We start from the raw sequence: 15972 nt of genomic DNA, 5'->3' as shown, positions 1-15972 counted from the left end.
AAAGGACGAACGGTGTAACATTTGTAAACGTAAAGTACAAATTATGTTACTTTTAAAGATAAATGACAGCCACTGAAATTTGATACAAACATAGAGGACAATTTCTGTAATTCTGTCAAACAAAATTAATAAACTTGATAATAAATTATTTAAAAATAAAAATAAAAAGTGTAAAATAATAACACAACTAGTTTCCTAATGATCGCACCAAGTCACCAACCACTCACACAAAAACCCAGCGTTGAGTAATCAAAATCAAAATCCGACTGAAATAACAAATAAGACGACGACGACGGCGTATTATTATAATAACAATAAGTGAATGATCGATGGCTCTTTCACGGCTCCGTCATTATTATCCATCGATTCTCCGATCACCGTCGCTAATTAGGGCTCGTTACCTGTCCAGATCCATTTCACGGTTATTATTATTCACTTATTATCATACTTCGATTGATTTCGAATGCTGTTGTATATTACCTAGGGTTTATATTGAGATTTTGTTGATAGTTTAATTATCTATGTATAATTTATGAATATGTTTAGTTGTTTTAGCGGTTAAGCTGTTGATGCTTCACTGTTTATCGTTATTCGATTCATTTCGAATGCTGTTGTATATTACCTAGGGGTTTTGTTGATAATTTATCAATTCGTATATCGATTAAGATGTTTTAGTTGTTTTTAGCAATTAAGCTGTTGATAATGTGAATGAGGATCTAAATGAGGCTGAACTGGTGTCCTGTTATGTTGTCTATGGAGAATTTGTTGATAATTTATCAGTAATTTATTCATTTGTGTATCACTTTTGTTGTTTACAGCGATTAAGCTGTTGATTATGTGAATTAGGATCCAGATGAAGCTGAACTAGCGTACTTGTTAATGCTTCTTCGCTGTTATCGTTATTCGATTCATTTCGAATGCTTCTGTATATTACCTAGGGTTTATAAGAAGATTTTGTTGATAATTTATCAGTGTTTTATTCATTTGTGTCTATTTTTAGTTGTTATTACGATTAAGCTGTTTATAATGTGAATTAGGATTTGAATGAGGCTGAACTAGCGTTTTTGGTGTATAATCTAGGGGTTTTGTGGAGAATTTGTTGATAATTTATCAATTTGTAGTTGTTTTTAGCGATTAAGCTGTTGATTTTGTGAATTAGGATCCAAATGAGGTTCAGCTAGCATCCTTGTTAATACGTCTTCACTGTTATCATTATTCGATTCATTTTGAATGCTTCTGTATATTACCTAGGGTTTATATGGAGATTTTGTTGATAATCTAATAATCAATGGATAATTTATGAATATGTGTATATTTTTAGTTGTTTTAGCAGTTAAGCTGTTGATGATTCACTGTTTATCGTTATTCGATTCATTTCGAATGCTGTAGTATATTACCTAGGGTTTATAAGGAGAATTTGTTGATAATTTATCAGTAATTTATTAATTTGTGTCTGTTTTTAGGGATTAAGGTATTGATGATGTGAATTAGGATCCATATGTGGCTGAACTAGTCAACTAGTGTCCTTGTTGTATGTTTGGTGATAATTAGGGCTTGTTGTACTTGTATAGTAGAAGACTGCTGTAAGTTATGTAGGTTTTTTTCTGGAGATTTTGTTGATAATCTATCAATTTGTATATGTTTTGTATTTAATATTAGCGGTTAAGCTATTGATGATGTGAATTACGATCCAAATGAGGCTGAACTAGCATCCTTGTTGTACTTTTCATGAAATTAGGGGTTGTCGTATAGTCGAGCCTGTTCACTTCATAGGAGGACGGATGAAGTGTAGAATTAACAGTAGAGAAGAGGAATAGAGGATAGGATTTTTGAATGTGTTCAATGTGTTTTATACTTCTATATGTTTGTACAAGTTATATGAATCAGTTCATAAGAGAACATGTGCTCCAGTTGATGGTAGCTGGTTAAGGGAGTTATTTCAATCGATTCAGAACCTACTGTCACATATTTTATTCTCATTGTTGTTTTTAGTGCTGCTTGTGTAATTTCTTAAGTGTAAATTGTACAGTGATTTCATACAGTCTTTCCAAAAGCTGGATGGATCTTAGATTATGGATTTAGTGTTACGTTCAATGCAAATATAAATAAATTATTGGTATTGTTTCTGAAGCTTATTGAGGTTTTTTGTGTGGCAGTTCCAATGTGCAGAAATCTATTGTTGAAGACGGTGGCACTTTGTTTAGGTATAACCTTACTCACTCCCATTACCTATTTCAACATACTATTGTGGCGTATGTTATTTTCATCAAATTTTTAGTGTTGTAAGTTTAGATTATTGAATTGTTTGCATTAAAAGTTACAGTTAGATGGGTATGATGGCACATCAATTAAGTAGATTTAACTGGTTTCAATCTGCTATAGTTGGGTCTCAAAGAAAATGAATGGCTACAATATATCTAATTTATGTGTGATAACTTGATAGAATAATTAGTAATTGTACCATGCTAGTCTTCATTTTTTCTTCATTATTTTCTGACAATAAGGTTTTTAGGCCCAGATTTCTTTCTCCATTCAATGGTGTTGGAAACCAATCTGAACTAAAGGTTAGTAACAAAGTTAAAGTTTTATTTTTTCTTTGACGTAATATCCATCTTCTGAGGGTGCTTGTTTGCTTACAGTTGCTGAGTGGTATTAGATGTTACTCATCTGCAGGTATGAATCTTTTTAGTTCAAATTCACATTTCTTATTGTCTTCTATATATAAAATTATGGCGTGTGTATTGAACCTTTTCTATCTGTAAATTGTGATTAAGTACATCTTTCTCTCATCTTCAAGGAAACTAAATGCCAGCTGACAGTTGTTTCTGAAAGTTGGTGTATCTAATTTTAATGAGCTTTTAACATGTAGAACCTCCTGCACATATTGTTATTGGAATGCCAGCTCTATCACCTACAATGGTAAGATATAGTATGGACTATGGACCTGATTTATTTATCTACTTTTATTTATGTTTTCTCATATATTTGCATACTTTTGTGCTTTAATATAGGAGCAAGGTAACATTGCAAAGTGGAGGAAGAAAGAAGGAGATAAGGTCAGTTATTTCAGAAGTTACTGTATTAAAATATAAAGTTTCTTTTTAATCTTTGTTTTTGGGTAATGATGGTTGATTTTTTATATTTGATTGCTTGTTTATCTACTAGATAGAAGTGGGTGATATCATATGTGAAATCGAGACGGATAAAGCTACTCTTGAATTTGAAAGCCTTGAAGAAGGGTAATTCTATATTCCCAAATTTAATATACTTTTAAATATAGAATTGTTGTGTACTATATTTATACAATCATATGTCTATAGTGTTCCTGATCATTATAGACACATAGACACAAAGTTATATGCCAGTGACTAAGATGTACAAAAAAAGGTACAATGTCTAAAATTGGACAAATGAAAAAGCATGTTGGTCACTTGGTGTTTCATAAATAAATAATCTATAGGTTATTATTCTGAGATCTGAATTTCTTCAATTAACTCTTTTAAGTTTTGTTTTCTAAAAATTAAAATGATTTCATGTGGACCACCACATCAGGTATTTGGCAAAGATATTGGCACCAGACGGTACAAAGGCTGTGCCAGTTGGACAGCCTATTGCAATTACGGTAATACTATTTTATATTATTATTTTGATAATTTTTTGCCTTCTATATAATCAAAGTTCTAATTTATAGGTTTTTAGCTAATATATGTTGTATTACATGACGCATGATTGTTATTTATTTATATAGGTCGAGGACTTAAACGATATACAAAATATCCCTGAAAGTGTTCTTGGTGGGTCAGAGGTCAAACAAACAAAGTCAACCCAATCTGATGTAAAAACTGAAGACACAGCCCAAAAGTCAAATCCAGAGAAACTTAATGCATCTAAACTCCCTCCACATATCTTCATTGAAATGCCAGCATTATCACCAACTATGGTAAGTTAACCAAGGTAGAGTTAACTTGATGCCGGATAGATCTCATTTCTCTTGCTAATTCTTTGAACAATTTATTTTTTATAAATTTACAGGACCAGGGGAATATTGCTAGGTGGAGGAAAAAGGAAGGTGAAAAGGTTAGTCGTATTCTATGAAATTTATTTTCATTGGTATTAAACGATCTCAAAATAGACGACTGAATCTTTTTATTGCTATTGTTTTTGTTTTTTACTTGATGTGATAGATTGAGGTTGGTGATATTATATGCGAGATAGAGACTGATGAAGCCACCCTTGAATTCGAATGTCTTGAAGAAGGGTAAAGTTAACTTTTTTGAGTGATTTAATGCTGAAGTTATTATTTTTATTCTTTTTTCTTTTGTGTATATTACACCATCTTTGGTTATTTTTGTATCTTGGATCAAATTTGCCAAATAAAAGAAATTTTTTAAGTTTTAACAAGAAAACAGGTCAAACGGGTCCACATGGTAATGTCACAACCCCCTAATTACTTTTTGCAAAAAACTAGATAATTATAGTTTTGTAATCAGTTTAACATACTAATCATTTACATAAAAAAATTAAGGGACAAAACTGGTTTGATACTTCAACTGAATCTAATTTTGTAGGGCATAAAAGTTTTCTATTATGACCCATTACCCAAATCACCTAACCCACTCATTTTGTCGCCTGTACACATGATAATGACCGTTTATTCACATTATAAGTGTTAAGTTGTGTTACCTGTTATTGCTTGAAATCTTAATGGAACACCAACCGCAGGTACCTAGCAAAGATACTTGCACCTGAGGGTTCAAAAGATGTTAAAGTTGGACAGCCCATTGCAATAACAGTAAGTTTTTTCTGTTATAATGGTGAAACAATATTAGTTACAAATTATCATTGTTTTAAGTATGATTCTAAAAGGTACATATTGCAATGAGGATATAATTATGAAATAAAACATTTGGGAACATTTTAGGCATTTTAAACACGTCTTTGTTCAATCCGTTCCCATCTTAACCAATATTGAAGTTTTACACAAACTGAATTTTCGTTTAAATTGGTTGACATTGCCATCTCTATTAAATTGTATAAATCATTAATAACACGCTGAAATCGATGTTACTGTTTTGCAAGGTTGAGGATCCGGCTGATGTTGAGGCGGTGCAATCAAACGTTAGTGGTAATTTAGCAGCTAAGGAGGCAACACCAGCTCAGCATGCTACCAATGACAAACAAGAGAAAGTACAAAAGTCTAGCTTTTCTAGAATCAGCCCAGCTGCAAAGTTACTAATTGCACAACATAAATTAGATGCTTCATCAATAACTGCAACTGGTCCGCGTGGCACTCTTTTGAAATCTGATGTCTTAAATGCAATAAAGTCTGGTACAGGTGCAGTCAAAAGTTCATCATCTGAACTTAAAACATCTTCATCAAAAAGTCAACCTCAAAGTCAATCTCAAACGCAAACGTCAGCATCATCAGATGTTCAGCAGTTGGATTCATATGTGGATATTTCAAATAGTCAAATCCGTAAGGTATATGTTCTTGCTTCTCGTTCTAGTCTTAAAATGCTTTTTTACAAATACATCTAGAATTTATATTTTATAATGGTCAATTTATTTGTAAAAAATGTTTACCATAGGCACGCCAATCTGGGTTGGGTTGATCCTAGGGCTGTAAAAGAACTGATTGTTTAGCGAACCGTTTGGCGGGAAGTTTGTTTACGTTTATCGTTTAATAAATGAACGGACATGAACCAAGAAATTTGTATGACTAATTAAATGAACCAGCATGAACATAGGTCGTGCTTGTGAACGCTTGGCAATACGTTTGCTCATTTACGTTCGTTAATATTTGGTTTGTTTATGTTTGGACAATAAAGGTCATTATATATTTATTTTTTAACTTTTAGTTTATTATGTTACGTATTTTCAGATAATTATGTCAACTTGTCAAGTACTTAACGTTATATAATTTTGGGAGCTTATGTTCAATACTCCAATGCTTAAGTTAAGAATGCTGATTTTTATTTTTCGAATTAGTAAATGTTTGTTTGTGAATTAAAGAATGGACACATACAAAATCATTGTCTTAGGTTATGTGTTCGTCAACCGTTCGTTTGTCGTTTGTCCAATGCTTAAGTCCAATGCTTAAGTTTAAGAATGTTGATTTTATTTTTCGAATTAGTAAATGTTTGTTTATTCGTTTGTGAATTAAAGAATGAACACACACAAAATCATCCTTAGGTTATGTGTTTGTGAACCCTCCATTTGTCAAGTAAATGCTTAACGGATGAACATGATCAATATCTCATTCGGTACGGACGTACGGTTCACTTATACATGGCCATGAGACAGTTTTCTCCAAAAAAGATTATAAAAAATAATTCGTGTCACATATGGACTAATAAGTTATTTTTTTTATAACAATCAAAAATTTCTAATAAAGTGAATTTTGGAGGTTTATGCATTAAAGTCACTTTTTTACTTTTGCAGGTTATTGCAAAAAGGTTGCTGGAATCAAAACAGAGCATACCTCATTTATATCTAACCACAGGTCCTAAAACTTTCTATACAGTGAGTTTATAACAACATTTAATTTGTAGTTAACATAGTTAATGGGCTTTGAGTTTTGACAGATGTTATACTGGATCCTCTTCTATCTTTCAGAAAAGAGCTTAAAGGTATGATACAGATCTCTTCTTTTCAAAATTACTTTTCTAGCAGCTGAATAAAACATTAATTTTCTTCACGCGCAGATAAATTTGGCGTCAAAGTGTCAGTAAATGACATTGTTATTAAAACTGTTGCAATTGCTCTGAGAAATGTTCCAAAAGCTAATGGTAAGTTTCTTTGACAGCTGGCATGTGTAAATGAGTTGGGTCCACGGGTCAAAACAGGGTTGGGTCAAATAAGTTCTGACTGTTGACTTTGAAATTACATGACAGCTTTCTGGGATGACAATAAAGGGGAACTTATATTATGTGATTCTGTTGATATATCGATTGCAGTTGCTACTGTGAAGGTATTAATTTCTTTACATTTTATGTTCTCCTTGATTTCTAGGGTTTGTTATCTTAATTTTTTTTGTTTTTAAATTATAGGGTTTAATGACTCCAATTGTGAGAAATGCTGATCAAAAATCCATATCCGCAATTTCCTCCGAGGTACTATTAATATTTTTCTAGATTTATGATTTTTTAATAAGTCTTACTTATATGTTGATTATTTAAAGATCAAGGAACTTGCTGAAAAGGCCCGGGCAGGGAAGCTTACACCAAACGAGTTCCAAGGTGGCTCTTTTAGGTGAGTTTATTGTTCATTTTTATATGCATTGTTTAGTTTTAATATTAATTTTATAACGTTTATGTTTATACGCTTTGCAGTATATCGAATTTGGGTATGTTTCCAGTGGATCAGTTTTGTGCAATTATAAATCCACCGCAGGTTATATCTTTTTCTCAGTCACAAATAAATATAACTTTCAAATTATTAATGTTAATTAGAAAACATGATAAGTTGTTTTGTGAATGCAGTCGGGAATTCTTGCGGTTGGTAGGGGCAACACGATGGTTGAACCTGTGATTGGTGAAGATGGTAAACCATCAGTAACTTTTATATGCTATTTTAATAAATATTTGTTAAAAGTTGGTGACTTATCAAAGTTATATTTTTTTTCGACCAGGTATTGAGATGCCCGCTGTTGTTAACAAAATGAATGCGACATTATCCGCTGATCATCGGGTATTTGATGGAGAAGTTTCAGGTATGTGATCTGCATTTAGTTGCATGTATATTTGTCAATTTTGACCCGTTTACTTGTAAACGGGCTGATTTTGTTTGTTTTTATCTCAAACGGGTCTAATAAAATTTTAAAAGGGATGTGGTAAAACGGGTTGGAAGTCGGCGAAAGTTTATTTGAAATGAGTTTATTTGTATACAAGTTAAAGTTACACAATGAATAAACTGCACAAGATAAATACTTTTTGACCATTTTATCTTCATATCTATGAGTCATTATTTATTTGAAACTTAAAACAGACAAAAGAGTGTTAGCTAAAAGGTCAAACTTGAAAATGACCATGTTACCCTCATATCTTTCTGACCATTATACCCCCGTATATTTTTGTTTATCATTTTACCCTCAACCCAATCCCATCCATTACCAGCTTTTCAGACACAGCCACCTTGCCACCCCTAGTTATATTTATTTTCAATTTGGTTGATTTGGGCCGTGTTTCTCGTAAATATGTAATATCAAAGAAATGGCTAAAAGGGAAAATGGTCAAACATGTTAACAGTTACCAAAAGTCTATTTTTAAAAATCTGGATTTTTTTTAGCCTAACTTCGTCTGTAATCTTTAAAAAACTTATAAATGGACAAAAGGCTGCTAGTTATTATATTAATTGTATAAAACCACATTTGATGAGCGGCTAATTAATAATTTTTTTTGGCAGGCGATTTCCTCGGAGCTTTAAAATCAAACTTCAGTGATATACGAAGACTACTGATCTAGTAAAAATCAAGCATCACTGGTGTAATTCATTCGATAAAAGCAACTGAAATTTCCAAGCTGCAAGCAAATACATCTCGTGGCACTCGAGAGCTAATTTGCAAATTGTACAATTTTCTTTATATCTGATTTCATGGCTAGAGTTTTGCCTGATTTATCGGCCTATTTTTTTATATTAAAAAAAAGACAATTCAGTCTGCAATGCAAAATGACTGAGAATAATGAGGTCTAATTGTTAAGTTTTGACCAGTTTTTATTTAATCAAGTATAGAGTCTTGCATCTTTGTCAAAAGATACAATGTACAAAGAAAACGAACGAGTCGGAAGGATTCCGTGTGCCTTTGAAATAAACTACTTCCTGGTTATTTATTCAACTAAATATTTGATTCATATCGAAGTAAAAAATTTGAAGTTGGAAGTGCTTTAAATTTTATACTTTTACCAGTTTTATATATTAGGATTTATAACATAATCATTAATTCATTATGCGACCGAACCAAAATAACCAGATAGAAATATATTACATTTCCATATATTTATCGCTTTAGGACTCCCAAAATGGTTGAGCTGCCTCTGTATACACGTGTAAATGCTGCTACCATATATGAAAAATGTTTTTATATATAAAAGTTAATGTAATTTGTATGCACAAGATACGTGTGCATACTGATGTAGAAAAATATGTGCGCACTCGTTCATACTGACGTATAAAATGGGGCGTGCATGCTAATGTATATACGATTATACGTTTGTTTTATTTGACTTTCTAGTCATTTATGTTGAATTCAATTTTTCTAACTTTTTTTTTAATTTCGAATGGTTCAACGGAAAATTGTAATTAAGCTTTCAGAACAACGTTTTGACACCAAAGTTTTTTTATTGTCCGTGCACGGACTAAAAAATAGTGGTTAAGCTTTTTATAACGACGTAATGATGACGGTTTGATATGATTTCTTGTCCGGGCGCGAACGTTGTTTTTATATGCACACATGGTGAGTGTTTTTATATTTTTGGAAAGGTTCGGTAAGGTTAAGATGTCAAAATTGAATTTACTGCTTCCTTCTATTTACTATTTGTGTCTTAGTGAACAGTATAGTTAGTTACTATTTACTATTTGTGTGTTTTAACTACCGGTTTAGTGGTATGGATTGACAGACGGGTTGAGATGAATTTGAACACAATCTGTGTAACTAGGTTGTGGGGATGTAAATTGGTCGTAAATGGGTTAGCGGGTTGGGATGTAATAAATGGTTTTAACATTTCATAATAAGGTTACGTCAGTGTGTTGCACTTACGTAAAAATATATTTAGTTTACCCTTAAACTAGTTGACATGTCAATCTTTTTAACTAAATCGTTTAAAAAATCCAACCTAAACACGATGTGTTTATTAAACATGTTATTATCATTTATGTTTTTTTCTTTTTCAATGTTTTGATTGTTTTTAATATGATCAGTTGAACCGTAATCAACGTAACAGACGTTGTAAATAATCAATAAAATTGTAAGAATAGTTAGTAATTACCTGAGATTTTAATAAAAGAAGAATATTTAAAATACTTTATTTCCTTATTTTTATTGATATAACCCAAATCAATCCATTTACAAAAGTTTACCGACCGAAGTAACCAACCGGAAAGATAGATTTGAACTTGATATCACACATTTTATTTATTACACACTCCCTTACACACTCCCATGAAGAACAAGTTCAAGTCTTGCTACTAATACATTATTATTTTTGTAGCTATAATGAACACCAACAATACAAAACCCGACACATTAGCACAACTAGAACTCCCTCTCGGACTCAACCATTTGATATTATGAGCTCCGAGCTTATAAACCTTGCCATTCTCTTCGTCTTTCACTTTGATGCTCGAAAAGCCTGAAAATGAAAACAACAAAGATCCATATTATAAATGCAATAATATTTTTGTGACACCAGACAATCCATTCTGGTCTGGTTTCGTTAATCCGTATTGAAAAATGATCCATTTCAACTTGAAACGTGTTTTACCCCAATAAGAGTATACACTTACAATCATAATCCGTCAATTGCACCAGTGACCTAAATAGAACAAACAATTACACCAGTGACCTAATTGAGACACTTCCAAGAGTTGGTTATTATTCTATGAGATAGTCCCTTTTATTAACTATAAAGTTTAACAATACCAGGTGTATTTGAAAGGCATGAGATGCTTGTTACACTACTATGAGCAATTAACATGTTATGAATGATTGAAATGTGCGCTCTTCGGTTCCTTCATAATGAAAACGAAGAGAAGTAATTATGATATATTTATAACAAAGTGGAAAGTTTGCTATATATCGCAATTGAAAACAAGATGGAAGGAAATATGAGTTACACAACAAGAATTAAATATTGATTTACCATGAAATGACATCCCTTGTTCTCATCTTACATCGGAAACCAAACATTACGACCTAGGGTTGGCGGAGACAGACGGCGGTAATGGGCACCGAAGACGATAACAACAAAATTAGGGTTTGTGAATTTGGGTTGAGTAGGGCTCGATATTTTATGTTTTATATCATTCGACTACTAAAGAAAATTGGATTCTTTTGGGCCTAAGAAACAAAAGGTGGGCCGACAAGGGCCTAAATGTGTAAGTAAAATATCGAAAACTCCCTTTAGGAAATAAACTTATTTCAATTCGGGAAATCACGTTGGAAATATCATAAAAAGTCCCCTCGCGTGTTGCATTGGGATAGGTCGGATCTATTTCTATACCCGTCGTGATGCGGCGTTGCACTAATGTGGGTTCAATTGATATGTGTTACGTTCGTTAAGATACCGACACTAAATTAAAAATATTTATCTGTCAACGCTGGAAACAGTAGTGATGCTCATATAACTTAGATTATAAAAAAACTAACATATCAAAAATGTCGTAACCGCGACGACACTACTTTTCTTTTACGCGATGTGCGGAGAATTTGGTCAGTAAAAGCCAGGTCTTGCGGGGCGAGTCAACGCGATTTCGGTTGTTATGGCTATCTTCATTACGATACCGTATAAACAACGTTGGTAAAACCGAGCGTTAACCTAAAATATAATGTCGTCAAAATAACATACAAAAACAAATTTAAAACAACTTATTCTGTAAGTAAAACCCAGCTTTGGTAAAACCCGAATATTGTGGTAGTACGACGATAAAACTCGGGTATTCGTAAAGTCCAAGAGTTGTTGGTCTCAGGCATTGCGGCAGTCCGCCGAAACAAATTTGGTCATAAGAATAATGGTTAACATATATTAAAATAAATATTTGAAACGACGTTTATTTGACCAATAAAACACGGAAGTTGGTAAAGCTTGAGCATTGTTGGTCCTGGGCGTTTTGCCGATGAATCAGTAAAACCCGGGCACGGGTAAAACATGAGTGTTGATGCCTTGATGGTCCTGGGCGTTGCAACGGTGAGATGACGTGAATTTGGTTGGTTTCGGTTAAGCGTGCTACGTTACCAAAACTAAAACAAAAAGGTCGGTAAGGGTATATTTTTGATTCAGTTTATGTAACTTTTTGGTTATGATAGACTTAATAAAACATAAAGATAGATTTGAACTTGATATCCCATATGTTATTTATTACACACTGCCATGAAGAACAAGTTCACGTCTTGCTACTAATACATAATTATTTTTGTAGCTATAATGAACACCAACAATACAAAACCCGACACATTAGCACGACTAGAACTCTCACTCGGACTCGACCATTTGATATTATGAGATCCGACCTTATAAACCTTGCCACTCTCTTCGTCTTTCACTTTAATGTTAGAAAAGCCTGAAAATGAAAATAACAAAGATCCGTATTATAAATACAATAATATTTTTGTGACACCAGACAATCCATTCTGGACTGGTTTGACCCATTAATCCGTATTGAAAAATGATCCATTTCAACTTGAAACGTGTTTTACCCCAATAAGAGTATACACTTACAATCATAATCCGTCCATCCGATGCTTTGATCTTCCATGTTGTATATATGTCACCAACTTATTTGTCATTACAACATCTACATGCAAAATACAACATGAAAATCCAACAATTTTTTAAAAGATGTCATAATTTCATATTTCGCCTAACCTCCCAACAAGATCGTATTCGCTCCTCTCGGTTGCAGGTCATTACTCAAAAAACCAATGCACAATAAATTATGCTGAAAACACAACGTAATGCAAGTGATTACAAAAAATAAATAAAGGTCTACAAAAAGTCGGAGTATATTTATACCCGAGTTCTAAAAATATACTGACTTGGATGAACTCTCAACTTCATAGCATTGGCAAAGTAAAATGTGACAATGGCTATAAATCTGTTCAGGAAAATAAGCCAAAGTTGTACCACTATCAATTATGGCTTCTCGTTTTGCTGGGTTGTTTAACATATACGCTGGAAGCGTTACAAAGTCTTTATCCACTTGAATTGCTTTCAGTTCAATACTGAAATGTGCCCTACAATGTAGATACAAAATGTAATCAAGATTTGTTGTAACAAATAATGATAATGAAAAGTAGATTAAAAGAAAAACTTACATATTATGCAATAATGGTTTTGTATTTACTTTTGGGTGAACCACTTCCCCAATGGCAAAGATCCCACCTTTAGAACGAGCCAAGCAATGGGAAAACATCTTTTTCACCTTTTTAAATGACGCGAGTTGCGATATCATCGAAGAATTAGATTGTCCGAAACCTAAAACCCCATCAAGGGCTTGTCCGGTTTTACCTAAGATCCCCGATTGTCTCGCTCCACACCTATTTTGGATCACAAATTGTGAAATTTTAACTTGAAATCATAGAATAACATTTGTAAATAAAGATCAAAAACCTACACATTTTCATAGATTAATATGTAAGGTTACTTAAAAAAAAAGCTCAAACATGGTCAAAGTTACTAACATATTTTGTAAAAATTACCTTAAATTATTCTTTTTGAAAGTTAAAAGGATTTTGTTAAAAAAAAGAGAGTTTAAATATTTTGTATTCCTCTACAAAATTAATGTAGGAATAAACTCACCCGAACATAACATTCCTTGTCATATTCGTGGTCTTGAGATTCCCGGATATTTTGTTAAGTTGCACAATATCGTTAACAATATACCCGGTACTTGAACTACCGTCACTATACTTCACAATATATGGACAATGCGTTCCCAAAACACACCGGTTATTTGATGGATCGAGTTCTGTGGTGCAAAAATCTTCCTCACAAGCAACGGTTTGTGAACTTGAAGACTCTTGAGGATCGTATAACGAGAGTGGGACCTTAAACGAGACACCAAAAAAGTAATTTAGTAAATATAAACTGTGAATGATATTATAAGGTAAGAATTTAAATAAACTTACTCCAAGATCACTTGTTCTGGGACACTCCACACATCCTGCACAATTCACCCACATGATATCACTCCCGGTATCGATTTGGACGTGATACTCCTTCGGGGGACTACCGCCGCCGATATGAAGATCAGTGCCAGACAGAATTCGTCGACGATGAGAATTGTGATCAATGTAAGCACTCAATGATGCATTTTCCACATGGAACTTGTTATGGACCTGAAACACAACATTTGTGGGTACAAAAGTACCAAGTTCAACAACAACAGCCGCGGAAGCAAACACACAATCACAAGAACAAGCACCAAATTACGCCCCTCCATTTCGAAAACAGATACGATTCTTTCAGAAATCACAATTATAAGTTGAGAGGATTGTTTAATTTTGCATGAAGTAGTATGAAACTATATAGTTGAATTTATAGCGAAGATAAATGATACACAACTGTATTGTGACCAACTAAAAGCCATAAATAGAGCAACAGAGATAAGTCTTAATTCACATTTCTTATGTCATCATCACCGCTTACTTTCCTCCATGTTTAAAAATTCAAAATTTCACGTCATTCTTAAAAACCCAAGAATAAATATGTGACAATGTTTGAGAGATGATGAGCTTGGTACCGATTCCGGAAATCCATCTTGATTTTTTCAAAAAAATGGTACTAGTATGCTTGGTTCGGCACCTATACCATAGACAAAAGTTCGGTAAATATGGTACCGAGCCCGAACTTGATTTTCCCAAGAAGTTGATGGTGGTATCGATACCATTTGTTTATCCTATATTGAATGCTATGCTTGAGTTTGTTTTTTTTTTTCTATTTTAAAAAAGACCAAATATAATAAAAATAAAAAGGAAAACTTCTTGCTAGAAGCTAAGAAGCCCAATATACAAGAAAAAAGACTAGATACAACTTGAAAAATGTAAGAAAAAACAAAAATAGAAAAAAAAAGGAGTTTGTTAGGAGTTTAATCTTTTACCACATATGACACTAAAAATAATTTAATAATATATAATTGTCTAATTGAAATATTTTTTTATTTAATTTAATGTTTTTGAACTAAACTTTCAAGTTTTGTTATGTTTTGATGTAATAAGGGGGACGGGGCACCACGTGATGGATTACCCATCACGCGTGGTGACCTTCTCTACACCGCCGCCGCCCCCTTGTCACGTGATAAAGAGGGAATTTGCGTGATAGCTATCACGCTTGATGAGTGGTGGTTTCCAAAAAATTGTACCGTTGGGATGTAGCCGTAGCCGCTGGGAGGGGGTTAAATAAAAAAAAACAATATAAAACCAAAACAAAAACATAAACCAAATCCAAATCAAAACCAAATCCAACTCAAAAACACTCTCAAACTTCCCCTTCATTCACAACAAAAAAAATATGGAATTTCTGAAACACTCGATGCCCTTAGACACCGATAGCTCTTCGTCTTCGGACGATGACATTCTCGAATGGTTCCCGTTGCTATATAAAGAACTTGAAGGCCCGAGCCGTCCAAAGAAAAAAGTGGTGGTGCGTGATCGTATACATGCCCACGACGTGCTAATGAACGACTATTTTGTGGAGGAGCCGAAATACAATGACGAGATGTTTAGGGAACGCTTTCGTTTGCCGAAATCTTTATTCTTAAAGATTGTAGCCGACGTCGAAGCAAACGAAGAATGGTTTCAAGAATCTTACGACGCGAGAGGCAAACGAAGTTTTACGGCGCTTCAAAAATGCACATCCGCTATTCGTCAGCTACTGACACCCGACCAATTCGATGAATACTTACAAATGTCTGAGAGAACTTCACGTGAATGTCTACAATTCTTTTGTAACGCGATTATAAAATTGTATGCCAAAGAGTTTCTACGAAAACCAACAAGACACGACATTACACGTCTTTACGCCGCACACGAGGCTAGATGGCATTTTCCAGGGATGCTCGGTAGCATCGATTGTACACATATCGAATGGAGGAATTGTCCACGGGAGTTGCGAGGGGCGTATGTTAGGGGTGATATCAAACGACCGACCATCTCACTAGAAGCGGTTGCGTCAAATGATTTATAGATTTGACATTCTTATTTTGGTGTTCCCGGCTCAAACAACGACATCACTGTTCTGTACATATCACTGTTGTTTCAGA

At 33.4% G+C, this 15972-nt stretch overlaps 1 protein-coding gene and 1 pseudogene across 2 annotated transcripts; one reads left to right on the top strand and one right to left on the bottom strand.

The window, feature by feature from the left end:
* The first annotated feature begins 217 nt into the window (after positions 1–217).
* On the top strand, positions 218–8835 carry LOC143560206 (dihydrolipoyllysine-residue acetyltransferase component 1 of pyruvate dehydrogenase complex, mitochondrial-like). Its single transcript, XM_077048557.1, has 23 exons — positions 218–421; positions 2157–2204; positions 2513–2564; positions 2640–2673; positions 2870–2919; positions 3012–3056; positions 3166–3239; positions 3553–3622; positions 3749–3940; positions 4033–4077; positions 4185–4258; positions 4723–4792; positions 5080–5481; positions 6442–6502; positions 6585–6629; positions 6705–6788; positions 6894–6970; positions 7050–7112; positions 7181–7251; positions 7332–7392; positions 7482–7542; positions 7631–7711; positions 8404–8835. The coding sequence occupies exons 1-23, from the start codon at positions 330–332 to the stop codon at positions 8460–8462; spliced, it is 1911 nt and encodes a 636-aa protein (XP_076904672.1). The 5' UTR covers positions 218–329; the 3' UTR covers positions 8463–8835.
* Positions 8836–10182: 1347 nt separating this feature from the next.
* Positions 10183–14140, bottom strand: LOC143560191 (aspartic proteinase 36-like; annotated as a pseudogene). The gene is made up of 7 exons (XR_013140073.1): positions 13841–14140; positions 13512–13759; positions 13028–13249; positions 12726–12946; positions 12579–12651; positions 12432–12507; positions 10183–10346 (listed from the first exon to the last, which is right to left on the bottom strand). The product of XR_013140073.1 is annotated as an aspartic proteinase 36-like (transcript).
* Positions 14141–15972: the final 1832 nt, after the last annotated feature.

The sequence above is a fragment of the Bidens hawaiensis genome, unplaced genomic scaffold (genome assembly GCF_021521415.1).
Source record: "Bidens hawaiensis isolate Kalapana, Puna unplaced genomic scaffold, B.hawaiensis_p1.1 tig00020232_1, whole genome shotgun sequence".
In the NCBI taxonomy this organism is placed as follows: domain Eukaryota; kingdom Viridiplantae; phylum Streptophyta; class Magnoliopsida; order Asterales; family Asteraceae; genus Bidens; species Bidens hawaiensis.
This window is presented reverse-complemented; position numbering and strand designations above follow the sequence as displayed.

Excerpts from the sequence above, each read along its gene's own strand:
- LOC143560206 (XM_077048557.1), top strand. The coding sequence starts at position 330 with ATGGCTCTTTCACGGCTCCGTCATTATTATCCATCGATTCTCCGATCA. Across the intron at positions 2,920-3,011 it reads CAGCTCTATCACCTACAATG|GAGCAAGGTAACATTGCAAA; the intron begins GTAAGATATAGT and ends GCTTTAATATAG. Across the intron at positions 6,630-6,704 it reads TTTCAGAAAAGAGCTTAAAG|ATAAATTTGGCGTCAAAGTG; the intron begins GTATGATACAGA and ends CTTCACGCGCAG.